Below are 27,336 nucleotides of genomic sequence, written 5' to 3'. Positions count from 1 at the left end.
TTTTTGTCATTAAATGTTTATTATCAGAAAACCAAATGGGACAAGCAATAGAGACACATATTCAATTAGTGGAAAGATAGGTAAAAGAAAGCTGGCCCAGAATTGGGTTCACTGGATGATAACTGTTTCTGCCCTATGTCACGTTAATGACTGAGAGGAATAAGTTGAATAAGTCACTTGAGTTTTCCAAACAAAATATATGTTTTGAAAACAGAAGAGAGAAATTCCTTTTTTACTTACCTTGGGTCAACCAGATACACAAAATATTACAAATGAGCCACAACACTATTGTGCCATTTCTGAAACGCCATCTGCAGACAACAAAAAAAGGTAGAAAGTAGAAATGGGGAATACAAATTGATGATGAAGATACGATACATGCCTGGATAGTTGTCTAAAATCCAATGGAGATATTTCAAGACAATCATTTTTGTTACTTATACAATATAACTTCCTGTAATGAAAACAAATATCTTCTTGTTTGTATTAACACTAAAACCATCAAATGCAGCAACTGAATATGTTTATGTTGTGTATATCGCACGTGTGAAAGAAAGAGAGAGAGAGAGAGAGACAGAGAGAGAGAGAGAGAGAGAGAGAGAGAGAGAGAGAGAGAGAGAGAGAGAGAGAGAGAGAGAGAGAGAGAGAGAGAGAGAGAAAATAAGTAGGAGTGAAATATCTGTTCAATCTTACAGTTATCGTTTAACATTATAACAAGTGTAACTAAATGACAAATTGCCATATTTATGGACAATAAAGATCTATTATTATTATTATTATTATTATTATTGTTAAAAAATATAGATTCAACAAACAAAAATTACGACCAAAAAACAAACTAGACTTTTCGTATATTTCATTATTCATGATGCAAAAGAAGTGACATCTATTTCAACAGTATGACTTTATCTTACTTGTTTTGTAAACAAATTATAACAAAAATTCAAAGAACAATATCATATATTTAAATCTGAGATGATATGTAACTCAAATAAGACATAATTCTGAGCACTTCTATCATTAAATGACAGGGATGGATGTTGAATACGACAGTGGTGCTAATACAGAAGTGTTTTTACAATCTTCATTTAAAGTCAAGTCTTAAGTTTGTGGTCTTCTCACACATTTCTGGTTAGGTTAAAAGCGTTTATGTTGGCTCACTGTTGTGTCAATATTTTTGAGTGGGTTTTACTTTGATTGAAATTTATTTTATGATAAGCTTGCATTAAAAAAAAAATCATCCTATATACTAGTGGACTCATTGACATTCAATTCTTGAATTTTGTTAATTAAAGCATATATTGAAGTCATCTCCTTGTAGAAGGAAAGGATGCTAGATCTATAATGATTCAAAGAATTGAAGGATTTAACTTACTTTCTGATGTCATCAATTGTGTAGAATACCAAAGCAAAAGGTTCAATGAGGCGCGAAAACCGGTCTACTTCTTTTACGAAATCTGACAAATCTAACACCATGGATGACTCTTTTTGTTGGCCATTCTTGTCTGGTTTGCCCATGACTGAAAACTGTAAAAATCAGCCCGACTTCTGAAACTGAAACAAATATTTTTAAAATGTATCAATTGGATCAAATAATCTATTCTTTCCTTTCTGCAGTTGATCTTGGAGGTAAACTGTGACTATCTGTCTCATTCCAGTATTACATATCTAACACATTGGTTATAAACATTTGCATTTTAGTAAGTTGAAACTTGTTCAAATTTAATGAAAGAATCTAGAATTCAGAATAGCCCTTCCTTTGTTTATGTTGTGGGTCAAAGATACGTTTTGCAAACTTTTAAAATGCAAAATTTGTGTCTCATTTCATAGAAACAATGGGGATGCGCCACATACAGCACTTGTGTGCAATATGACATCAAAAAATAAAGTAAAACTCCTCCTTAGTCCCCATTATTCACTGGATTTTCCCTCTCTGACGACCTTTTCCTCTTCACAAGACTTAGAATTGCATTAAAAGGAAAATGTTTTTCACTCTCGAGAGTGGACAGAAAAGTCAAAAGGTTCAAGCAATGTTGAAACTTGCATGTGTTGTGTGGCTCAGTGACTCAATGGTATGGTGTCTCGTCTTTTTAAAAAATCAAGCTATGTTAAGCATGGTCAGTGGCAGATGAGTGACAGCAATCATGGAAAATTCAGGTCCTGACATTGTGTCTTTGGGTAAGACACTTTACACAAATTACCCAACTCAGCTCACGCGTGAATAAGAAGTGATGGATATTGTTAGAGTGCTTGTACAAAAAAAAATGCTTTTCAGAAGAGAAGAACTGTATGAAATGGAAATATCATTCCATATGGCCTGCTGGGGGAATAAATGAAACATTTTGAAGTGCAGAACTGCTCTATATAAATGTTCATATATCTATTTGTTTTCTGTGGATGCAAACATGGACTACTTTGAAGGTGGCATTAAAGAATAATATTTGAGGTAAATCGTTTTGGTTTAATAGACCTAAGGAACTTAAGCTTTATAGTTTTGATAATTTTAACTCAATTTCCTTCAAGTAGCTCAATCAATATAATATTATCAATATATCATACCATATCACAAATAAGGGTTGAATTGGTTTATTGACCTTTGAATACCCTGTAATGGTAAACAAAAGTAAAATATCGCTGAAAATCTCAATCAGGCCATAAATAAAGATAATACTACCTAAATAACACATACTTTATGTAACAGTGAATTGAGCATTGGCAAAGTACAAATCACATATATCAGATATTTGATACCAATAAAAGGATAGGAAACCCTCCACATAGAACATAATGATGATAAACTTCTCTAATCTAATAAGCCCAAAAGTGTGATTATTTATGTGAAAAATCCAATCCTTGTCTCGTGAATGCTCAAATTAATAATTGATAGACATGTCTGTGAATAACAAAACGAAGTGAATATTTAGGCACAATGACACAATTAATTCTAAGACGTTATTCTGGCTATTTTGGGTAACCTGAAAATTTCAACAAATCAGAGGGCAGTTTTACTCAGTTCAATTTTCCATCCAGTCACAGAAACGCCAACTTTTAATTTGGCCCACAGGATTTCAGACACCACTTTGAGGAATTTCAATGCCAAAAGAGGAATTTCCCCACACAAGAAAAGGGAATTGGGATGGTATTTGGCATTGGGTTTACATACAGTATAGTTCTAAATAGAGAACTGATTAGAACTATATTATGATATATAAACACAATGCCAAATACAATCCCAAAGTTTCCTTATTTCAAATGAAGTAAAGCTCCAAAACCTAATGGTAGAGATTGTAATACTGGTAGTAGTGAGGACAATGTGGTGTCGGTGGTTGTATTAGTAGTGGTAGTGATGATGATGTGATAGTGGTTGTTGTTGTAGTGGTGGTATAGTAGTAGTGGTAGTCACGATGATGTGGTGGTGGTGGTGGAGGTGGTTGTAGTAGTAGTGGTAGTGATGATGATGTGGTTGTAATGGTTGTAGTAGTAGTGGTATTGGTGATGATATGGTGATGGTAATTTGTAGTAGTAGTGGTAGTTTCTGTGTTACCCCCTTTGCTCTAAAACAGTATCACATTTTCTTCTTTTGGTACCCTACCATATACTTTCTCCAGGTCAACGATTACTTTTAGAGAAAATATAGCTTCTGTTGTACTTTTACCTGCAACAAATTCAAACTGCTCTTCACTTATATATATCTACATCTTTTCTAATCCTCTTATCAATTATTCTTTCCCATATCTTCATTGTGAGGCTCATGAACTTATAGTTTCCCCTATAGTTGCCACATTCTTGAACATCTTCCTTATTTTTGTATAGATGTGTATGCGTATGATATATGATGTGTTGATGTAAAGTGCTAGTGAACTAGGTGTTATATAAATTAATTATATTACTAGTGGAGAACCTGTAATATTTGCAGGAAATAAAGGCTGTTACAAAGAGACAGACACACATCTATTTTAACGATTATACTACTGTATTGTGGAAGCTAAAATAGATTGAAACAAATCTTTTGAGCCATCAACGATCAATATCGGTCCGGTAATAAAGTCTGTAGGTGCATGCAAATGAATCTGGCAACAGGGCAGCCAGATGGCTGTTCCCAAAGTCAAATGACCTATCATTATATAGGTACCATTAAGAGGCAGCGTGGCTCAGCAGTACGGTCTTTGCTTCATACCCGAAAAGTACCGAGTTCGATCACCCGCTGCCGCACTGTGTTGTTTGAGCAAGTCACCTCACCCTAGCTCAATTTGTGGCGCTGTAATGCGGCTGATGTCTGGGTTATTCCAGTCTTCCCTTGGAATAGACCCAATAGACAAATTTCCCCCATGGGATGAATAAAGGGAATTTTATTTTATTAGACCCTAACAGACTTTCTAACTAATCATTTGAGTCAATGAGTGATAGAATTACACTTCATGTAAGTTACTCATATGTCAATCTGTAAAAATTACTTTTATAATTTTTAGATTTGCCAGTATTGTCCTCGTTGGCAAAAATTTAACATGGACTGTACAGATCAATTTTGGCTCCAAACACTTTTTTTTTAAAGGATAGATATAATTAGAAATTTGACAAATTTTGCCATTTCAAAAATAATTGAGAGGCAGTAGAAAAAAATAATTTTAAGTATAAAACTAATAGAGAATTTGCAATATAAGTAGTGGATTCATTCGCCATTTGGAATTTCTACCCCAAATTTTATTCAGAGACCTTTTGTCGGAACTGTCAGACAAAATTAACTATAAATTGGAGATGTGTTGGGTTTCACAGCTTTGACAGAGAGAGTCACAAGTTTTTTTCTGCTTGAAAGGTTTTTCATTTCTGTAGTTTTTGATCATTGGTGCCAGCAGGAAAAAGTGCTGAAACCTGAAACTAAAATCTCGACACTTTGCCAAACCTGAAAATGTTCCTACTGAAAATGCGGCCTAAACTTTACTCTTATTTCATCACCGTTTTTATATCATTATTAAATGATTACACAGCAAACATATTGACACAATGAGGAAATTAATTTGATTTTAAAACCAACTTATAACACTGAAACCTGAAGTATTCGACTTCGAGATATCGCGAAACCGGAATTCCGGCATGAACCGGAGAACTGGCACCCATGTTTTTGATACAAAAATCTATAAAAAATAATGTTAATGTACAGGGGAAATCAAAGATGGTAAAAGCAAAAATCAAACAATCAAACAACAACAAAACCCTCAAAAACCATAAGATTCAAACAGGTTACATTTAAACTTAAAACTAATTTTAGTTTTTAAAAGTGCGTGACCACTAACTGCATCTTTTAAAATGCGTGACCACTAACTGCATCTTTTAAAATGCGAATATGGTGTCACATAGAAGATGTCAGGTTTTCAATATGCTCGATTGGAATTAAAATGGCCTTCCAAATGTCAACCAAAGACATTGTTATTGGTTTGTGGACGAGTTCTTTGTTCTCCTTTCATATGGTCTCATAGACGTCCCATTGGGTTCATATTGGGTGAAACAGCTGGCCAAGGAATATGTAACATGGATTGTACGGAACAATTTTGTCCTCCAACCCTTAAAAAAATTTTTTTTTTAAGGATGATTTAGAAATTTGACAACTTTTGCCAGTGAAAAAAAATTGAGTGGCAGTAGAATAAAAATCATAGGTATAAAAATAAAACTAATATCTAATAGTAGAGAGTTGCAATACTGGCGATGCTGGACTGGTATCAACTTAAAGTTAAAGCCTTAAAGAACACAATAACTTCCCTGTCACTGTTCGGTGATAAAACTTTCGGCACGTTGTCATCAGTTCCGTGCCAAAAATTTCTTCATAACTAAGTGCAATCTTATATTTGTCAGGCTTTTAGCCCACGTATACTCAAGATAATTTACAGTAGGTAGATAGTATAGATGCTCTACGCTAGACGTAGACGTTTATCTAGATATCTAGACGTCTATATAAGAACAAGTGCAAGTCATTATTCATTATTATTCTCAAACACAAAATAACTCATAACTCCATTACATTAAAACAAGCAAATAGTTGCCGTCTGTTAGCAGGCCTTCAGTATGCGGACGTAGGTGTTACCCTACGAGTGCCAGTAGGTGAATCAAAGGAAATCCTGGTTCAGATATAAATATTTAAGTCAATAAGTCACAGTCAAGTCAAAACTTAGAAACATCAGTGATGTCATCACTCATCACTCTCGCTCCCAATAAACTATTCAAAGACTGGATAGGCGTCTAAATTTTTACCTTAGAAATAAAAATATGTTCCTGTCTTTATACTAAAAAAGACATTTTAAAAGTCAGGATCTTTGATTTGACAAAACTTTTATTTTTAATTAATAAAGACCCATTTCACTAAAATTGGGTTCGCGAAGTTTTCAGAATGATATCCAGCAGACATCGAATTCCCCACATCAATGATCACAGTGTTTACACCGGACTTCCGGCCAAGATCTTTGTTTGGATTTTGTGTCAATAACAAAGATGGCGTCTGAAATGAATCCAAAGCTCATACTCACAGTATTGCTATTTTTCGTCGAAAATGTAAGTTAAATATATTAAATTGATTTGAGGAGTAACAAATATGTTACTTCATATAACATTGGAGCGGTTTTCGATCCAAAATCAAAACATCTAGCACACCCATTCGCTCATTTTTCTGTCCAACAATATTGATATTGATTCTTTTTTTGCTCCGTCGCTGCACTGGCGTTTGTGTGTTGTCGACAGTCAACGGCTGTCATTATTCCCAGACGCCTGTCTGGGGATAATAAAAATTCGTTATCCCCAGACAGGTGTCTGGGGATAACCAATTTTTGTTATCCCCAGACACCTGTCTGGGGATACTATCCCCAGACGCATGTAGCAAGTGGGCAGAAAGATTTTATGCAAAATGCCAAACTAGGCGTGAAAAATACCAAATATTCTGGAAAAAATACTAGTGGTTGTGTCCCAAAACAGTTAATATATCAAGTGATATTTAACACAAGATGAAAGTAAATAGTGATCAAATGTCAAATCCAGCTCTTTTAAAAACAATATTTTAAAGCAAATGGATCAATGAAATGTCTTTTGTTACTTTGATCTGAAAACGTCAAACTGGCAATTTGACTTTTTATTTTCAACCAGGAAGAAAGTTGTTAATCATCAAATCTGTTCATAGTCCACCAACCATTTAAATTTTCATTACCTACCTACCTGTTAACTTTATTGATCATCTCTTGTTTCTATAATTTGCTCATTCTGGCCACAATTTTGGGGACGACCGGGAATAATTTTTATGTCGCGGACGAATTCCTAGGCCATGGTGTTGTTCGCCCCAAAGCCCAAACACCACACCTGTTATTTTCCTGTCTGCTTCGCACAAGACAATACAATTTAGTATCACACGTCCACAAAACTAGATCCAACAACATATTTTTATTCGAATCAGAGATGAAAATAACTACCAAAACAAGGAAGCAAAAATGGTGGAAATATGTTTAGCTCATATATGAATTTAAAATATTCCGATAGCGGTGTGGATAGGCAGCTCAGTGGGTTAGGCCACCTTTCATTTTACTCTTTTAGCTGCACAGATTCGACCCATTCGCGACCCCCCCCCCCCCCCCCACACACACACACACATTTTTTTTTTTTTTACTTTTTCTTTCTTTCTTCCCAATTGATTTTCATTGTTTTCACTTTTGTTCCGAGTTCCGAGCAAGAGTTTTTTTTTTAATCAGTTGAATTTTTTATTTCTCCGATAATATTATTTCATTATTTAATTTGCTCTAGATCTATTATTGTTTTTTTTTTTGTTTTGGTCAAATGATGATGATAATAATAATAATAATAATAATAATAATAATAATAATAATAATAATAATAATAATAATAATAATAATAATAATAATTGTAATATTTTTTATTATTATTACTATTACCATCATAATCATTATTATATTATTATCAATAATAATATTATTTTTATTATTAATACTCTTATTATCATACTATTACTATTATTATTATTATTATTATTATTATTATTATTATTATTGTTATTATTATTATTATTATTATTATTATTATTATTATTATTATTATTATTATTATTATTGTTAACACTATTCCCTGCTCCGAGAGAAATCTCTCTTTTTCTTTTTTTTTATATTTTGACCTAATTCTTAGAGTTTTTTGTTTGCTAAACCTTTATGTAAATGTTCCGTTTCTGAGCATGAATTTCTTAAATTGTTTTTATTTTTAAAACAATTATTGTTTTTATTTTTAAAACAATTACTGTTTTTTTTTCTCCTCTATCTGACCATTTGGTCGCTCTCTGAATATTTCTGTTTGTTTGCTTTTTAATTATGTATTCTTTTTAGACACTATTTGAGATCGGAGTGGGGACTAATACATTTGCTAGAAACTAGAAAAAACCAAGAGAGAGAGAGAGAGAGAGAGAGAGAGAGAAGAGAGAGAGGAGAGAGAGAGAGAGAGAGAGAGAGAGAGAGAGAGTTTAATAAAAAAAAAAAAGAGGTGGGGGGAGGATGGATGGGACATTTATCCCTTTCAACGTTCTGTAAAAAGAAGACGGAATTTAAAAAAAAAAAAAATGACGTTACCAGGATTCGAACCCACAACGTCGATTCTGGTCAAACTTCCAGGGCAGACGACTAAACCATTCGGCCATGACACCCACTTCGAAGTCGACGCATATTGTGTATATGTAGTAACAACTGGTTTTAATGTTGGTTAATTTTATGTTTTTATAGATATTTTATTAACTTTCCTTATTTCTATGTGCATCTGGAAACATTCCATATTCTGGAATGTGGATAATTGTTTAAAAGAGCGGAGTTTCAAATATGCGTCTGGGGATAATAAAAATTCGTTATCCCCAGACAGGTGTCTGGGGATAACAAATTTTTATTATCCCCAGACACCTGTCTGGGGATAATCACAGCGACAGTCAACAGTAACCAGGCTTCAGATGGCTCTCCAATAGTAAAAATAAAGAGCTGTGTGTATATAGAACAGAGGATTATATATTGAAAGGGAGTCACATTAATAATAGGTAATGGGATTTGCCAGGCGGATCCAAGTCACTCACGAGAGTCGTCAGCAGCTCTTGTCGATGGTGAAGTTTGTACTTGTACTAGAGAGGTGGACCTTTGGCCTACCAACCTCCGCTGCACGTCCAACTCGCCTTGAGCATGCATTCACGTAAAATATAAAGATTTTTTTAAAAAACCTACCTCTGTTTCAAAAACTAGCATCTTTCACCTTTCTAAGAAACATTTTGATTTTTCAGAACTTTAGTTATAGTTCGTTAAAAAATACCGGCCAATCTGACCCGTTGAGTCGAATGAAAACGAAATTTTGTTGTTTACACGGTTCAAAGGAAATGCCGTAAATAAGCTTTCATGGACTTCCTGTGTTGTTTTTACAGTGTCACGTGACCGTTTTGAGAAATTTGTCGTCTGCTACAAATAATTAGACCGGTAGGGGGTAGATATTTTCGTTGGAGCAGAGAAAAAGTGAGTATTATTTCTTGGACTTGTAGAGAGGCCTAAGGTCCACCAGCAGTCAAGTTTATTGAATAAAAGATAAAAAGGCCTTTTTACTGCACTAATGCACCAAATTGCATACCTATCTATGGACACTTTGTTCAGTATCTTTTTCCCAATAAACTTTTTTAAAAACCTGGGGCCAGGGTTGCTAGTTTGGCCTCCTGGTGGCCAAATTTGAGAAATTTGGCCTTTTCCCAAGCCATTTGGCCTCCCAAAATTTGGTTTGGCCACTTGGCCTCCTGTAACCAACTTTTTGGCTTCCTCTGACTTTCCACGTTATATCGTTTTACTCTGGTACCGGTAAAACTTATTTTATTTGGCAATCTAAATATCTAAATGCAACACGTGCTAACGCCACAGATTGCATTTGCTAATACTTCTATATATACGAATTTTCCTTATCCTATCTAAATTGTTTAACAAATCTAAAGAGTTTTCGCGAGGCTAAGGTGGGTTTGGTGGTATTTGGGCTCCTGCCGAGGAATCTGGCCTCTTGCTATAGCTAGTTTGGTCTCTTACTCAAAAATGATCTGGCAACCCTGCCTGGCTAGGCGGTACCTTGATAACAGAAACGATACCCACACGATTTCGCGAGGAATTAATCATGAAAACAATTAGGATATAATTTCAACACAACTTTTGAAATTCATCAAGGATTGTCCATTACCGAATGTTTTTTGATAGAAAACAAATGCATCTTCAAATCTAAACTGCTTTTGACGGTAAGCGGTAAGTTTTTTATTTATTTTTCGGTCCAAACGAATGATTTATCCTGGTATAGAAGCTAAGTATTGGTAACACCGGCCCACCTCTCTACACTTGTACACATCAATTATTGCATCGTACAAGTGCAATCCAGGAATTAATCAAATGTATCAATGGGCTTTAATTGTCAGCTCTATCCACTTTCTCAATAGGGTGATATCAAACAGGAATATGTTATAATATTTATTTATAATCTGACTCTACCACTACTAGGTCTAGACCTAGATACTAGAATCTATCTTGCCACTAGACTCTAGATAGAGATAGTATTATTATGGAAAAGGCTATTCGGACCCTGGTCTGAATTGCTTCCCGTGGCAATTCGGACCCGAGTCTGAATTGCTTCCCGTGGCAATTCGGACCCGAGTCTGAATTGCTTCCCGTGGCAATTCGGACTTGAGTCTAAACTGAATAGAACTCCGTGGCTAACCAGGGTCGAGTCTGAATAACTCCATGGCCCATGGCTCTTCGATTCGGAAAACTGCAATGCAATGCGCCCTAATGATGAACTTATCATTAGTATCATTAGTGAAACTCTCAGTTACTATTCCGTTTGCAGCTATAGAAACCGTATTGGTCTTCCTAAACACACACACACTCATGAGTATCTCTAATTCATTAAAAACAGAATAATCACACACACACACACACACACACACTCCCCCCCCCCCCCCCCCCCAACAATCATTTCCACAACCCAAGAGCCGGCGGCTTTTTCTCTTTGATCTTGTATCACCATGTTCTCCCCTGCGTCCAGCGCCTCGGTCGTTTGTGGGTTACCCCCCCCCCCCCCCCCCCACCAATCCCATTACCAGTTGACCATTTTCTCTCCGTATTCAACCAGTGCTTATTTTATTAATGGGCACATAGTCCAGTATTATCTAATAATATTAGTATTAAACACTACTCTGCCCCTACCCCAGTGGCGGGGCTCTATTGCATGGCTTGCTGCCAAGAATCGCCTCTATTTTTATATTTGAAAATTTACAGCATATTTTTTTTAATTAAAAAAGAATTAAGACACTGCCTTTTGTCAAAGCCCGACCTATACTGCCTTTTAAATAAAACGCTCAATGCCCAAAGTCATATTATTCCTCTTTCTCTGCACTTTTTCGCGGCCGCAAATGGCAAATTATATAATGTAGAGATATGTCATTCATGTATCTTTTGCAACACGCTCATGGCAAATCAAATTAATCTTCCAATCATTACACAAAGACACTCCTTTTTCTATGCGAGGGCAAATTGATTGTTAATGTTAACAATTGCAACTACAATTGTAATCTCCCAAAGACCACGAATATTTAGATCTATGTTTTGTTTTTTAAGGAACTTGCAACACATTTAGGTCATATCAGCGCCAGTAAAAATGGAGAAATTGGATAGCAAAAAGTTCTAGAATTACAATTAAAAAGTACTCAAGAAAAAGTAAGACAAAGGGGAATAATAGATCACCGCTTTTGAAGGCAGTCATCTTCGGGAGTTCTAAAACATGTCTTGCTCGCTCACTCGCTCTCCTACCGACTGACAACTGAGAACGAACAGCTTCCCCCCATCCTACCACGCTTCACTTTCGAGCCACCTTCCACTTCCGACACTTCCTGTGATTGCGCAGGCGCATTTAGGCAGGAGTCCGAATTGCCATGGGAAGCAATTCAGACTCGGGTCCGAATTGCCACTTCGTACGCAATGGCTATTTTTACATTAAAACGGCGTCGCTCGTCTATTATTTTTTTAAAAGCAATAAAGACTCAATGGGAGAACAATTGCTCAAGGCAAGATTCAACTCAAAATATGCAGTAATTGTTTGTTATAACCCAAATTATCAATAATTCAAATATTGAAGAAAAAAACAACAAACAAGAAAAAACTGAGTCTGAATAGCTGAAGCCTTATATTTATATGAAACATTTAGTTTGAATGTTTTCGGTCGTTAATTTTTATTTTGACAAATGATAATCCCCTGGCCATAATTCTGTTACAGTTACTGTTCAGTTTAAGTTCAAGTCCATAAGAATAAGAAGATGCAAAAAGCACACTGTGCCCATCGCCACAAATCTTATGCACATCAATTTAATCTATTACACAATCATACCTAATCCTGTTACTGTAGTCATTCAATACTCTTGGTGTTAGTGTTCTTGTGTATATATGGCAGATTCCAGCACACAGAGTAGGCCCAAAGCAAAATGAGATTTTAAAGCTTAAGTACCTACTCATTGTAGGTGCAAAACCACATTTTTATAATAATAATAATAATAATAATAATAATAATAATAATAATAATAATAATAATAATAATAATAATAATAATAATAATAATAATAATAATAATAATAATAATAATAATAATAATAATAATAATAATAATAATGATAATAATAATAATAATAATAATAATAATGAAATTTATTTATATTGCGCCCAATCCTCTGCCTCTATACAATAAAGCTCTAGGAGCATAACAATATTTTCAATCCATTCAAATTTCTCTCTCTCTCTCTTTCTCTCTCTCTCTCTCTCTCTCTCTCTCTCTCTCTCTCTCTCTCTCTCTCTCTCTCTCTCTCTCTCTCTCTCTCACGAACTCTATCTATCTATCTATCTATCTATCTATCTATCTCACTCTCAGTCTCTCTCGCTCTTATATTTGTTGATTCTGAAAGTACTGTTGGTGAAGAAGCTAACGAAGCAGTAGTTTCGATTTCTGAGCTTTCATTTTTTTAAATGATTTTTTTTTAATACTCAGATTCACCATATTCAGGGCACACCCATTTTCTTTTCTGAGAGAGTGCCAAAACTGTGGTCCTAAAAAGTTATAAATCATTTTTCACAATTCATTTTTTAGTTTAAGATGTTAGGGCCTAATTATTATTTTATTTAAAAGTGAAAGAAAATTTAAACGTTACAAAATTACAGATGTTAATTTATGTAAATAAGTAAGCAAAGTGGTCCCAATACAGTTCCCTGCAGAACTCCACGTAGCACTACATTTTACTTGTTTTTCCATCAAGCACTATCTCTTGAGTCCCATCATACAGCCAATATTTGGGACCTGTCAGTTTATCAGGTTTCCTGTTACGCATTCTGTAATATTCTAATTTCTGAAGAAGCCGTTTGTGAGTTACAATGTTGAAGGCTTTTGAAAAATTAAGTACTATTAGATCTGTTTGTTTCCTTTCATCTACTTTTTTGTTATTTGTTCAAGTGTATTGATGAGTTGGGCCTCACATGATCTACCCTTCTGTAAACCATGTTGGTAGTAGTCAACTGGTATATGATGGCAGTCAAAATGATCCATAATGTTGTGAATGTCAATGTTACTTAGTCTGGGTTATTCCAGCCTATAGACTCAAACATTTTCTTCAACAATCACCAGTTGTATAATTAATCTTTCTTATTTCAGGTCTTTGGTTACTACTGTGATAATGACAAGTAAGTTTTGTATTTTATTTGTATGATTAAATGATTGTAGTATAGCAGCATATTATTATTATTATTATTATTATTATTATTATTATTATTATTATTAGTAGTAGTAGTAGTAGTAGTAGTAGTAGTAGTAGTAGTAGTAGTAGTAGTAGTAGTAGTAGTAGTCATAGCAGTAGTAGTGGTAAAAGTAGAGATGCTGATCACTACAAAAACTACGTCCTGGTAAAATTAAAAGAGAAAAACTGATCACAGCAGCACTATCACAACGTCCAATTTATAAACTCTCCGAGTCTGAGTGCCTAACCTTGCAAGATTCAATTTGATAAATCATGTCATACTAGAATACTAAATGAATATTAGTATGCCAAATTTATAATGCCTTCACACGTCAACTAACACTGAATCAACAGAATCCATTTTGAAAATGACAAAATTTACCAATGCATTGTACTTTGAAAATCCCATTGTTGTTTCAAATTCAAGAATTTCTAAATTAAAATAACTGATTTTATTGCTCTAATAACCAAAGCCTGGTTTAAAGATGAAGACACATCAGTTGACAGTTTACCCAACACTGACCACAATGCTCTGATACTGATACGCAATCTCAGTTCATTTCAATTTGATTGAAACATTTGTTAATGTTGATAGCAAGTCTCCATATTACATAGTTTTATTTCTATGATATTTCTTTCATAACCATTGAAAATTAGAAAAAAATAATTGAGCTTTTATATAGCGCATGCGCAATATCCACTAAATGTGCTGAAAATGCTATACAAGGGGTCCCTGGACGACATGAAAACACTTAATATTTAGGATGGGACATGACGTCTGTAAGGCGATATTACAATCTTTTAGGACAGAGAAAACGCTATTGATGGCCAGGTACTCATTTTACACCTGAGTACTGTGAGAGAATGTGAGTCAAGGACTCAACTATGCACCGAGCGAGGCTCAAACCCAGGACCTTCCGATCCAAAAGCGAGTGTCATACCACATAGCCGCACCATTAAGATTCTCCATAGTAAATGATTATAATAACGTGACCTCCGTCACGCATGAGCATCCCACCCAATTTCATCAGCGATATTGTGTTTCTGTATTTGGACATGGCGAAAGTTGTATTGTGACATCTGTAGGATGTTTTTGTTAATAAATTTGTATAAAAATAAAAATAATCTAAAAAATCGAAATATAAAACCAGAAAATAGGTAAAATAATGTTTTAGAAAGACCTTATTAAATGTGATGAACAGTCAGGTGGCTCCGTAGTGCAGTGGACAAGCTGTCAGACTTTAACCTTGAAAGTACTGGGTTCGAATCCCATTGTAGACATTTTAAAAAAAAAAGTTTACTTTATTGAGAAAGACATCATTTTTGTTTTTTTTGTTTTTGTTTTTCAAAAACTTTTTCTCATGTTTAAAAAAACCTTCGATTTTAATTTTCTAAAATTATTTATTTATTTGAGATCAATATTTGTGTGCCATGTTTCTTTTTACCTTTGATTTTTTACATTATTGTTATTATTCTTTAATTTATTATCATTGTATAAACGCACATCAGTAATCACTAAGCAGCGTGCTAAACTACAATCTAAAACTATTTAAACCTCATGGACGTATGCAGCAACATTTTCATTAATTAACCATAAACGCCAATGGAGGTGCATAAAAATGGTGCGTTTTTGTACACCTCCAATGGAGGTGCATAAAAACGGTGTGTTTTTGTACACCTCCAACGGAGGTGCATAAAAATGCCACCTTATAATAATACTAATAATAATGATGACGATGATGAAAACAATAATAATAATAATAATTGAAAAGTCATTTATATAATGCTCAATGCAAACTACAAAGTCTTGAAGAGTTCTACTCTTAGATTTCAAAACAGCCAAATGTCTGATTCTCTGAGCTCTTGTGAAAGAGTGTTTCAAGTTCGTGGACTAAAACAGGAGAATGCTATCTCATTTATATTTGTTTCTGCTTTGGAAACAAGTCGCCAAGAGAATCAGATCTCAACATTTTACTCTATCAAGTAGTAATTTAGACAAGTTGACTGGGGCTGGTCATTCAAGGCAACCAAAAAGAAACAAGGACTGCAGCTTTAAAAGTTAATTTTATATATTAATGAATATATACGTATATATCTATTTGGTGATTTAATGAGATTTGATATATAATATATTCAAAGAGTTCAGTTTCAGTTAGAATTACTCACATAACTACAAATGTTCAAGTTAAGCAAAATACATAATTTTTCACATCCGGTGTCATTTCAGTTTTAGTGTTAAATGATTTGTAACATCACTTATTTAAACTGAATTTTATTTTTTATTTAAGATGCAGCGATGAGGAATACTGCTGTGGTGAGAACACATGTTGCAAGTCATATAAAGTTTGGGATTTGTGGTATTTCTGGTGAGATTTATCTTTTATAACTTTGCCACAATTCCTCTTCCTTCTCCTCCTCCTCCTCTTCTTCTTTCTCTTTTTTTTTTCTTCTTCTTTCTCTTTCTTCTTCTTCTTCTTCTTCTTCTTCTTCTTCTTCTTCTTCTTCTTCTTCTTCTTCTTCTTCTTCTTCTTCTTCTTCTTCTTCTTCTTCTTCTTCTTCTTCTTCTTCTTCTTCTTTTTCTTTTTCTTCTTCGTCTTCTTCATCTTCTTCTTCTTCTTCTTCTTTATTGGATTGTATTTACCCCCAGTGATGGAGGATATCCTTATTGATATTAAACAAACAGTAGGAAAACATAATTTGCAACCCTAATCTGGTATGAAGTAGAAACATTTCTTTTGAATGATGTGATTCCCTTAGCATCTTCTGCATCAGATGGCAAGGTGCCCTATTAATTCCATGGTTTTACTGTTCTTCGTGCTCTGGGTTTAACGTTTCCCAAGTGACCTCCTTAGAACTTTCCTAGATTTGTGAATTTATTTAGAAGTAGCTCTGTTTATATTGTGGGAATAGAGATATACATCTTAAACCAATGAAATATAAAATTGATGTTAAATGTCTTTTAAGATTTTACAATATGAAAAGTTTATGTGTCAGAGACTTCGATTACCAACTTAAAAAATATTGTTTTCTCATTTAAAGGTGTGGATTCTTGTTCTTCATGTTAATGCTTTCTATGTGCACCTGCATGTGGAGGTACAGATTCATTTCAAGTGGAGCCATCATCATCAAAGGTGTTGCCTATTCACCACTCCATCCAATCGATGCTGTGAGTTTACTGCCATTTTTTTGTCAAGTATATCTGTGCATGCTGAACCATGTGTGAACGTTTTTTTCGTAGTTGCATTTCAACAATAAGGTCTGCAAGTTTTTAAATATCAAAGTAGACTTTCAACACTTCTTACACTTGATAGTAGTATATTTTCCCAGCCAACAGAAACCAGATTATAGTTTGACTTAAAATACACCAAGTGACAACTCACTTCTCACTTGAAGAGCTGTGAAAATATTAATGCATCTGTCACCACGCATATCACATAGGATAGTGAAGGCTTAATTTTGAATTTTCTGCAGCCTTCCAATTTCATCCAATCATAAGTGAATTACAACAATCAATTTGGCCAATGATGGAGAAAATGATTAAGTTTTGTAGTTTCGAGGGCTAACATGACATTGGCTGTCCTCAATGAAGAAATCCACATGTAGATGATGTAGCAATTCAAATGTTATTATTTTATTGTTAAAGGTTTTCACTTTTGCATGTTGAGTCTATACTTAAAAATTCTAATATTTGTTAAGTTATACCAGTGCTGGTGGTTTTCCTCGGATCTGCGGAAATCACAGATTTTTGAGTCCTTAAAAAAATAATTACATGTTCCAAAATGTACTGGCAGTGAGAGGCTTGATATGTGGTGGAACAAATAGGTGCAGTTTCCCACTCTCCGAAAGTTACCTCAATCATCAAGAATAGTTTATCATTTCAATTGTTCTACAAATGGGGTTTATAGGCACTCATTCAAAATTATCCTCCTTTTTCACTTTTTGTCTGTATCAGCACTGTTATACACAATAATTATTCATTTCTTTCAATAAGGTGATGACCTTTAATTCTAGGAAATTTAATTTGTCTTGAGTTTTTTCTGCTTTAAAAAAAAATCTCATATTTCATTTTTATATTTTCATTCTGCACAGGAATCACAAATGGCCCACAGCAGTGATCGATTTTACAGACACAATAAAGCAATGTTGTACGCAGCACCTGTTGGCAGCCCACCCCCTTATAAACAAGTGTCTGCATCCCAGGTCAAGATGGCTGCTCCTCCCCCTCCTTATGCCCAAGTTGTTGGGATGAGAGAGTCTGACTAGGCATGATCAGGAATACAGAAATTGAGTGATAAAATTGTAATAACCTCTTAAATAAAAGTTGATTCGAAGTGTCCTTTCATCATTTTGAAATATATTATTTACTTCATGAAGCACTATTTGGACCAAAATGAATTAAATATGAATAGCTTATAATTATTCTTTTTGATTCTGCATTTATTTAAGTTATCTGTCAGCGTATTAGGCCAATACAACTGCTTTTTTTCCCCAAACTCTTTCTAGATAAAAAGGTATTTTTTTATTGTATTACCACCATTGATTTATTGTTTGGTCACAACCTCTATAGAAAGTTTCAAGATTTTATGCTTGATCTTAGGGCTGATCTTGAAAATAATGTTTTCAGAAATATTTTATATGGTTGTTTGCATTTTATAATCCCATTGTTATTCTATGAATAAATGTCATTTAAATTTAGAATGTTGATATAATTTATGAATATGTAATTCTGTTATGAAATGATCATAAAATGTAACATTTTTCACAGGGATCTTCTGCTGCCTGGGATTGATTAAATATGTACTCTTTTAGACCAAAAGAGAAGGGAAATAATGATGCAGTGGGACCTCTCTAATCAGGAAATGTTGGTTGTCGCCAAAATCATCCTGGTTTGCTAGGGAGGTGGAGATTTCAGTTGTCCTGCAAGCTTTAGAGGACCTTCTGTCACGTCAAGGCAATATCTCTAGATGTGATTCTATGAAACAGACTGGATAAAAAAAATGTAGACTTCAAAAGAGCTAGTAAACCAATGATAGACTGGTTCATTATTTGGGGGGGGGGGGGGGGTTGTGTATATGTTTGGGGCTTTAAAAAAATGTCTCTGTTTTTGATCAAACACTATTCAAACACCTTGTGTTTTTTGTTTTTTAATTTTTTTTCTGTAGTGCAAATTCTTCAACATTATGAATGACATTCTTTAGGCTGTTAACTAAATTTTTAGTTTTTGTTGCATTACAGGAGCACTGCTCTCCCTTTGGCGGTAACTAGAGATTTCCAAAGTTATGGCAATTGGATTTACATAATTGTCAACAACTTTTAACAAATAATGCACCATCAGTCATTCACATAAAACATTAGCCCAACCCCTCCCCCTTCATTTGCGAGGCTAGTGTCAGATCGGATCAGGCAAAGATGGTGATGCATTTTCAGATTTGGGTCAATGCATTGTCTCACCCCATTTTAAATTGGCTGTTAATGAGTGTGACTCGTTTCACACCTTGGAAAATGAAAGCCAATAACATTGACTGAGAAATAATTCACTTTTAGTTCACATGTTGAGTGCACTATTTGTTGGTGCGGCTGTCTCAATGTAGTCACAACTTTGGATTAGGTGGTCAAGGTCCATTCGCATAGTTCATATGATATTTTGAGGCAGAGAATTGGGAAATGTTGGAGTACAATATTCACAATGAATGTCTCGCTGTGGCCTTTTCCCAATTGCAGGGGTATATTTTATATAAAAAATTCAATTCCCTAGAATTTCATCATGGTTTGCTGAGTTTCCCTGATTGGAGAGGTTTCCGATTTCGAGGTTCAACTCTACTGGGATTTGATCATTTGGTGGTTGATTCTTTCAAAATTGTTATAAATTTAATATCAAGGCAGAAAATGTTTGAATATATGACATTCAATGCTTGTCTTTTTATTTCCTCACAAAATTCTGTTGTTTGTTTTTTTTTTTGGGAGGGGGGAGGGGGTAACATTTTTGTTTCATAACGTCAAAATTGATACACACTCAAATGGTTAGATTTGTATATGCTATTGGTCATGAAGACTGCTATCACTTTTTATGCTATTTTTAAAAAGTATGGTTGTTTATGTATATTGATGGTTTGAACATAAGGATAGTGTGTATATTTTATTTGGTCAACAAATTTTTTATTAAGTTGGTTTTTAAAAAAATGATCATTAACATTTTCTCATGTTTCAATGTGATTTTTTAAATATTTTTTTTCTAATAGATGTTTTTTTAATCAAAAGATCAGGAATATTACTTTCTTTCTTATATACTTACATTTGTGTAAAAAGGTATTCTGTTAGAAGGAACTTAATTATACCTGCATTTAAGAAAAAAATAAAATAAAAAAAAATATTTTATGGCATATCTGTGATTTAAAGAAGAGAACTAGTCCACAAAAGGTTATATTGCTAATTCTGTTTTAATATTTAGGAAAAACATTTCTTTATTAGGTTAATGGTTTTAATATTTTTTCGTAAAAATTATGACATTTCCTTGTTGTTTCCATTATCCTATCATAAGTGTCACAAGTTATATCCAAAGCTTTTAACAGTGTTGTTCTACAAACAGGTCACAGACTGTTTACAATTATTATATCATGTTATTAGCCTACTAGTATGGCATTTTTTTTTTCACATCATATATACTTCTTTTTATATATATATTTGTTGAGAAAGAATCCGTTTTTAAGAAGTTGATGTTACTTGTTGAACCATAAGATCATTTATTTAAAAATATATAAAAGATATATGTTAATGGGTATATTTAATTGCACCAGATCTTCTATATCTTCATCTTTTCATATTTCCCTTAGACTTGCTTCTATCAATGTTCACCCTTAACTTCAATGTTAAAATTATAAACGTTTTCACCTCATCTTGAATCAATGTTAACATTGTAATACTGGGGAAGTTTGACATATTTTTCATTGTAATTAATTAACGGAATGTTCTTTAATTTTACTGATCATTTGCAGAAAAAGTTGCAGTATTGAATTTTCTTCCGTGCTATCATCTCAACCATACTAGCCACAATACAAAAGATCTTTATGAATGGTTATGTATGTGGGACAGTAATCTTTTGTCATGTGAAGAGAGAATCGAGGGGCATACTTTGATGTCCTTTCTCTACTGCATATTGATGATTTGATGAATCTCTTGTTTTTGTTTTTTAATTTGTAACATAAGAGCTCTTTCTACCTTCCTTTAGTTTTTTTGTCTTGAGATTAAAAAATAAAATGCAATTGTTTTGAGGATTTCTTTATATCTCTTGTCATGTGATGTCTTGCTGTTTAATTGGGTTCTAGGTTTTAATAATTTTTTTTATTTCTCATCAATTGCCTTAAAAAAAAAAAAAATCATATTTTGTTCTAAGCGTTTATATATATTTGCACTTCGCTGGAACCAAACTGCCATTTTATTGCTCTCCTTTCAGAGTTGAGGATAGATTTGCTTCAGAGCTTGGAATATTAGTAAAACAAAAATGTCCTATAATGCTAAATGAGATTATATAGCTTGTTGTACACTTAGCGGGTTTTTCATGGGATTTAAAACAAAACAAAAACAATTCATTTATTTACTATTTTTATGTTGTTGTTGGGGACTCATATCATCGAGTGGATAATATTTTCCTGAACATCAGCGACTTGTCAAAGTCAGTATTTTGCAAATATTACATCAGCATGTAAAAATGTTAACTTTGTTCACAATTATGTAAAATATTATTGAAATTTAAATCTGAAAAGAAATGAATTTATTTAAAAAAATCTTTTTTTTTTGTAAGATAGGCAAACATTTAATGTTGCAGTGCCGTAAAACCCTTAAAAACAAAAAAATAAACATTAAATGTTGCGACATGAGTTTTTATTAAGTCATTTATTTATGGACTTTGTTGTATTTGTATTTTTAAATAATTAAATAGACCAAAGAGTTTGCAACAATTTAAACTACATGCATGTATGTTTATTATATCTGATTCATTTAACAACAGAGGCCATTTCATTGCCTTCTCAAATATTAATTCTTGGTATAATTTTTTTCAGTTTGGAATATGTGGAATATCACTCTAATGAAATCAGAACAATCAATTTATTTATGGAATAAAATATCTAGAGGTTGTAAGCTAACAAAAAGAAACTCATACACAGCATTTTAAATGGCAGAATATGAAATGTGTTTTGGTTTTTTTCTGAATTCTTCATTATTATATTGCATAATTTCTTTTTTTTTTCTTGTCTCACAAGCTTGTTTTAACTTTTATTTTTCAATAACTGTTCTCCTGAATTTATTGTCACAATTTAATTTTTGAGAAAATTTATGTTAACTGTCTATTGGACTGAAGACCGTGCAATATTTTCTTCTCTCTTTTAATTTTTGTTTTACTCTGCTTTTTTTTTTTTTACTTTGCTCATTTGGTAAATGAATCTAAAAAGTTGTTTCCATGAATGCCACAGTGAAGAAAATTAGACACAGACAATGTACAAGTAAAAGGAACGAGAAATCATTTTTAAAAAGTGAGAGACAAAAAGTTCCAAACTCATATTGATATATCTATTTATTCATTTACAAAATATTGTTGGGTTTTTTAATTTTAATTTAATAAATTGCACAATTGAAATAACTTTCACAAAACATAAGACATGCAACAATATTCTGCTCAATCTTCAGCCATTTTTGATCATTGCAAACTGCAGTATTTAAGAGGCAACAATAATGGCTTTTTAAATTCAGCTTTTCCGTATTTTTAAATGATTAACATGTTCATCAAACCCAAAGTGATTCCCATTAGAAAAAAAATGATGAATCATATTCATTTTTTAAAACACGTTTTTGAAATGCTAACAACAAAAGCATTCTGAGCTTTAACATAATTTTGTGTTTTATCTAATGGATGTTTTTTATATAAGTATTTCATTGTCTTCCAAAAGATAATTTTCATACTTAATTTTCTTGCTTTAATTTTGTACATTACAAACAATAGACAGGGAACGGTGGGGAAATGGTAAATTACACAAGGCTTTTATTTGAGAAAGGAGAGCTCTCCTCCCACCTAGGGGATTACATTTTCCTGGATCAAAATCCTTAACCCCTAATTTGCTCACTGGATAATATATGGACTTCCTGTTGACTTGTATATTTGTTTGATTGATTGTTTGCTGTATTGTTGGGTTGTTTATGTATATTCCCTCAGATGACAGCATCTCACAACTCCATACAGATGGGCTGATATTCTTATTTTATACCCCAACATATCACTATATATCCATCACAATTAATTGATTAAAACCTTTTATTTCGTAAGCAGTCAAGTGTATTGTTTAGCAGAAGCCATTAACATTTGAAAACTTTTTATCATTTTAAAGGTTTTGTGTATTTTATGGTTGCATTACAACAAATAGCTCTCGAAGAAGAAGCAAGGAAAAATTTTAAAGGATATTTAATCATTTTGACTTTGACTTGTGTTATGATAATGAAATAGTTAATCCCTGATCACTTCTTATCACTTATGGGAAGTGGAGAAACATGCTTTTCGAGAACACCACAATGCAGAAAGATACAAAGGCCAACAATGGAGCGAGAGAATTTCTAGCTAATGAATCAACCTTTTTTTTTATTGCATGAAGTATTCATTTAGAAGGCCTCTATCCTCATAATCTTTTTACTGCTTGAGTATATACATATTTCTGTTGCGTGTGCTCAAAGAATTTTCTAGCACTTTGATATTGGAAAAAATTAACTGAATAGTCAAGTTTCAGTCTTTCAATTACAATATTTTCTTGAGTCAACTTAAAGTTTCGAATTTAGATTTAGATTTTGTATTTGTGTATATTGAATTCAGATGCCGTTGAATTGATTGACTTTATCACTTCATCATTTAAAGGTATTATGCGGAACTGCCACTATTGTATATCTTGTATCTATTTTCTTATTTCAGTCAAAGCCACTTAATTGGAAGTGCAGTTATGCAGAAATCGTTTCAATTAAGCATTGTTTCAATTAAGCATTGTTTCAATTAACCAAGTCTGTGTATTGACTTCACAATTGGAGGAAGTTATTAAGACTTCAGTCATGTAGTAACTGTAGTTGCAAGAAATAGTAGTAAATTTATCAAAAGTTATACAGTGCATCCGTTCAGAGAATGAGTGACCATCTAATGACCACACATTTATTGGAGCTGTCATTACACTCATAACTCTAAGCCATCCAATATAAAGCAAAGACATCTAAAATTTGTTTCGCCATAGTTCACAATACGTTGTACAATTTTGACTAGCGTGTCAACTTATCAAAAGCAAGCATTCATTTGCATCAAAACTCTAATTTCTCATTGTTCCAAAAGAACCTCAATTAGTGAAGTCTAACAAATAAGATACTAGGGAGTTGAATCTAAGTGACTCTATGGTGCTGATATACAGAAAAAAAGTATGTCTCAGACAGATCGTTCTACTTAAGTAACTGGACTGATAAAGGGGTGTCCCAACTACCAACTTTGTTTGTATTACCAAACTTGCTAGGAAAAAATAATGATCTGTTCTTATACTTTTACTCAATGGAATTTTCAAACAAAATTTTGAATACCTTCCCTTACATCTGCAATTTTGCCAACCGCTGCAGAATACATTGGTTTAGAGTGCAGTTTTATGACAAAATTTTTTTACCGTAATGTGAAAAAAGGTCCTTGCACTTGATATATTATTTTTTAACATTGAAAATATTTTAAATACGGAAATATAAAAAACAACTCTGATCTGAATAAAACTATGAACGATCGATGTCACCGATTGTTGATGGGTGGCAATTCGGTATCTGTTGTCCTTTCCAAGTAGCTTTGCGACCCTGTCCAAACTGGTCCCTGCATATTAATGAACTATTTAGTTTGACATTTGATCTCACCATATTTTGTTTTTGTTCTTCAGAGTGAAGAAGTGCAGACGAAGATTTCCGTTTGTCATGAAGTTTTGTTTACATTTTACATATTATCATAGTATTTTATTTTGTCATTTTTTATGTGTTTGATTATCTTTTTTTCATTGAAGATGATATCCTTTTTGTAGCTTATGTTACGATGGTCACAGTAATCCATTTGTCTTGGTTATTATTGTTAGAGGATGTTATTAATGTTTAATGTCACAACTGTAAATATAGTAATATAATATAGTAAAATATTATCTCATTGTTGAACATTATTAGTATACATTGATGTGATTTGTTTCACTCTAATCATTCCATGATCACTTGGTTGTTTATGCCAAACATTCAATATTTCTACAATTGACTTTCCTATCTGGATACTTTGTACATTTTCCTCTCTGTTTGCATTGTTGTTTGTTGAAAGTAGAAAAGTGTTTAAAAACTCATTAAGCTTCCCTGAAAAAAAATAAAACCCAACATAATGTTGATATCGAAGAAAATTGTTGGTTATCAGTATTCTTCTATATTTTTGTTTCTTTTTGTCTCATCCGCTAAACTTTAAAAGATCATGCAAATACCGTCTATTTTTACCCGCTTTTTCTTACTTTTCTGTTTGTTTTTTGTTTGGAAAGTCTTTCCAGTAAACGATATTTTAAAATTCTAAAATCTATTGCTGTTGTGAATAGAAGTAAACATTTCCTTCTAACGATGCCATTTTATCCCATGTTTCTTCAAATTTTATTAAAATTTAATCCAGATCATTGTCTAGTGTTTTTAATGCTATAATGATCATGAAAAAGCAATTTATTATCTTATATTTAAAAAAAAAAGAAAGAAAAGTTCAATAAACGCATTCCATTTAAATCAATGTACTTTCACATGGTCACATCAAAATATCAAATTTTATTAACGATGTGGCTTGTTAAATACACATGAATATTTTACTACACATCTCTTCAAATAAGGCCATGACTCTGTTTTGAAAGATGCTGAAATTAAAAATTCCCTTTGATATTTACTAAGATCCATGTAGCTGCAAGAAAAATATTTTAATTTATTTAATGGCATAGATTGTTTTGATAGTAAAAATTTCTCTGACCACATATTTCTTTGAACATTGGTATTAATTAAAATTGGAAATTCATAAACCATTTATTCAAATTCAGATGCATTGATTGTTTAATTTTGTATAAACAATGTATATACTTTTAAAAACCTTTTTTTCATTTTACTAAATGATCTCCCTTGTTATCTTTTTTTTTTTTTTTTTTTTTTTTCGTTGTAGGTTTTCTGGTTTCAACAAACCTTCCCTCTCCCCCATGCCTTTTATTAAAATATTTTCTTTTGCTTTTGTCTCATGTATATAGAGAGCTATTCTTATATATAACAAATCAAGGTTGGGAAGTGGTCTGACTGAAAATCACATATATTTACTTGTTAATATTATGCATGTAGAATATTTTATCTTAGCTTCACCAATTGTATTATTGTTGACTACGAGTACCAGTAGCTTCACCTATTATGTTATTGTTGAATATGATTACCAGTAGTTTCACCCATTATACTATAGTTGAATATGAATACAAAAGGTAAAAAAAAAAATGAATTGTAAAAGTAGAGTGGAAAAAAAAAAAGAAAACATGAAATATCTTTTACCTGTCCGTCGATAGGCTATTTCTTAGGGATACTTAAAAAAATTTTACTGGCATTTCTCTAGGTTATCTTGGTGCTGTGTCTCACATTTCTTTTAGAATTCAAAATGCTAGAAGTTTCTCTAATATTAAATGTTGACTCACAGCCTAAAACCAGGAAAGGAAATTGATGCAATTTACTTTTACAATGCCAAATATATATTATATATCTCTGTTTTATTACAAGATTACGACTCCAGACCAGGCTACAACAAAATTAAAAATTTTTTTTTTACTCTTTGGGGATAATAAAAAAAAAATAGAAGTCGCTACAGTTCACTTAATATATCAACGATTTGCCTTCACAAGGATCAAATAATGCTTCAAAATTCTTAAAATTGTGTAGTCTGGTATCAACTTTCATTTTCATTAAGTTTTAATTATAATTACTTAGAGATGCTCATGAAGTTCTGAATTCGGAGCCAAAATTTCGTAATTCTACAAATATTTCGTTGTAGAAGGCAGGTCTGCGTCTCTTGCCATAAAGAAATTTCAAATGCCTATTACTACACTCTTCTTGTGCAGAATTGAATCCATAGAAAATATAAAATTTATGGTGTAGTCTTTGAAAATATTACTGATTGGGGGAGAATGTTTTGCCCCTTGTGTCACGGGATTCTTTTTCAGTCCATAGCTTTGCTGACTTTTCTATCCCTTTCAACATTTCTTACCTACCTACTTAATCTCGTGTTATGCGAAGGTGATCCAGACATTGACAATTAAACCTCAGGTCTAAATAACGTGAGTTTCATTACTCTCAGATTTAGGAAAATGGTTATTATTCTCTTTATTTATTTGTATTCCAAAAAGTTTTTAAAAAATTGTTACTTATCAACTGCAGTAAAATGTGCTCAAGGAGAAAATTCGGGCATGCTTTATTTTCTATTTTTTCTTTCTGTTTTGGATAACACTTTCTCA

At 32.8% G+C, this 27,336-nt stretch overlaps 2 protein-coding genes across 10 annotated transcripts in view; one reads left to right on the top strand and one right to left on the bottom strand.

Moving 5' to 3' along the window:
* LOC144966390 (uncharacterized) overlaps positions 1 to 6,441 on the bottom strand; it is a 33,789-nt gene extending 27,348 nt beyond the window's left edge. For 2 of the 6 annotated variants that reach the window (XM_078902783.1, XM_078902787.1), the window contains exons 1-3: positions 6,244 to 6,438; positions 1,376 to 1,554; positions 241 to 311 (exon numbers count right to left, since the gene is read on the bottom strand). In XM_078902783.1, the coding sequence (XP_078758909.1) occupies positions 241 to 311; positions 1,376 to 1,518 (214 nt within the window). In that variant the 5' untranslated portion in view covers positions 1,519 to 1,554; positions 6,244 to 6,438. Of the gene's footprint in view, positions 1 to 240; positions 312 to 1,375; positions 1,555 to 6,013 lie in introns of all 6 variants that reach the window. The other 4 variants (XM_078902784.1, XM_078902788.1, XM_078902785.1 and 1 more) reach the window with 3 other exon arrangements.
* LOC144966392 (uncharacterized) lies at positions 6,432 to 25,526 on the top strand. Of its 4 annotated transcripts, XR_013644203.1 has the most exons (7): positions 6,432 to 6,540; positions 13,720 to 13,748; positions 16,090 to 16,167; positions 16,841 to 16,967; positions 17,891 to 18,100; positions 18,567 to 19,043; positions 19,157 to 20,169. XR_013644203.1 is itself a non-coding variant. In XM_078902792.1 (6 exons), the coding sequence occupies exons 1-5, from the start codon at positions 6,481 to 6,483 to the stop codon at positions 18,062 to 18,064; spliced, it is 468 nt and encodes a 155-aa protein (XP_078758918.1). In that variant the 5' UTR covers positions 6,432 to 6,480; the 3' UTR covers positions 18,065 to 18,100; positions 18,567 to 21,055. The 4 variants fall into 4 exon arrangements, 2 of the variants coding, with proteins under 2 accessions (XP_078758918.1, XP_078758917.1); XR_013644202.1 differs by having other exon boundaries at positions 17,891 to 19,043; XM_078902792.1 differs by having other exon boundaries at positions 18,567 to 21,055.
* The last annotated feature ends 1,810 nt before the right edge of the window (positions 25,527 to 27,336 follow it).

Source organism: Berghia stephanieae, chromosome 2, assembly GCF_034508935.2.
Source record: "Berghia stephanieae isolate SIO BIC M18660-M18661 chromosome 2, UCSD_Bste_1.3, whole genome shotgun sequence".
In the NCBI taxonomy this organism is placed as follows: Eukaryota; Metazoa; Mollusca; class Gastropoda; order Nudibranchia; family Aeolidiidae; genus Berghia; species Berghia stephanieae.
Note: the sequence above shows the minus strand (reverse complement) of the source record. Positions and strands in the feature narration are given on the sequence as shown.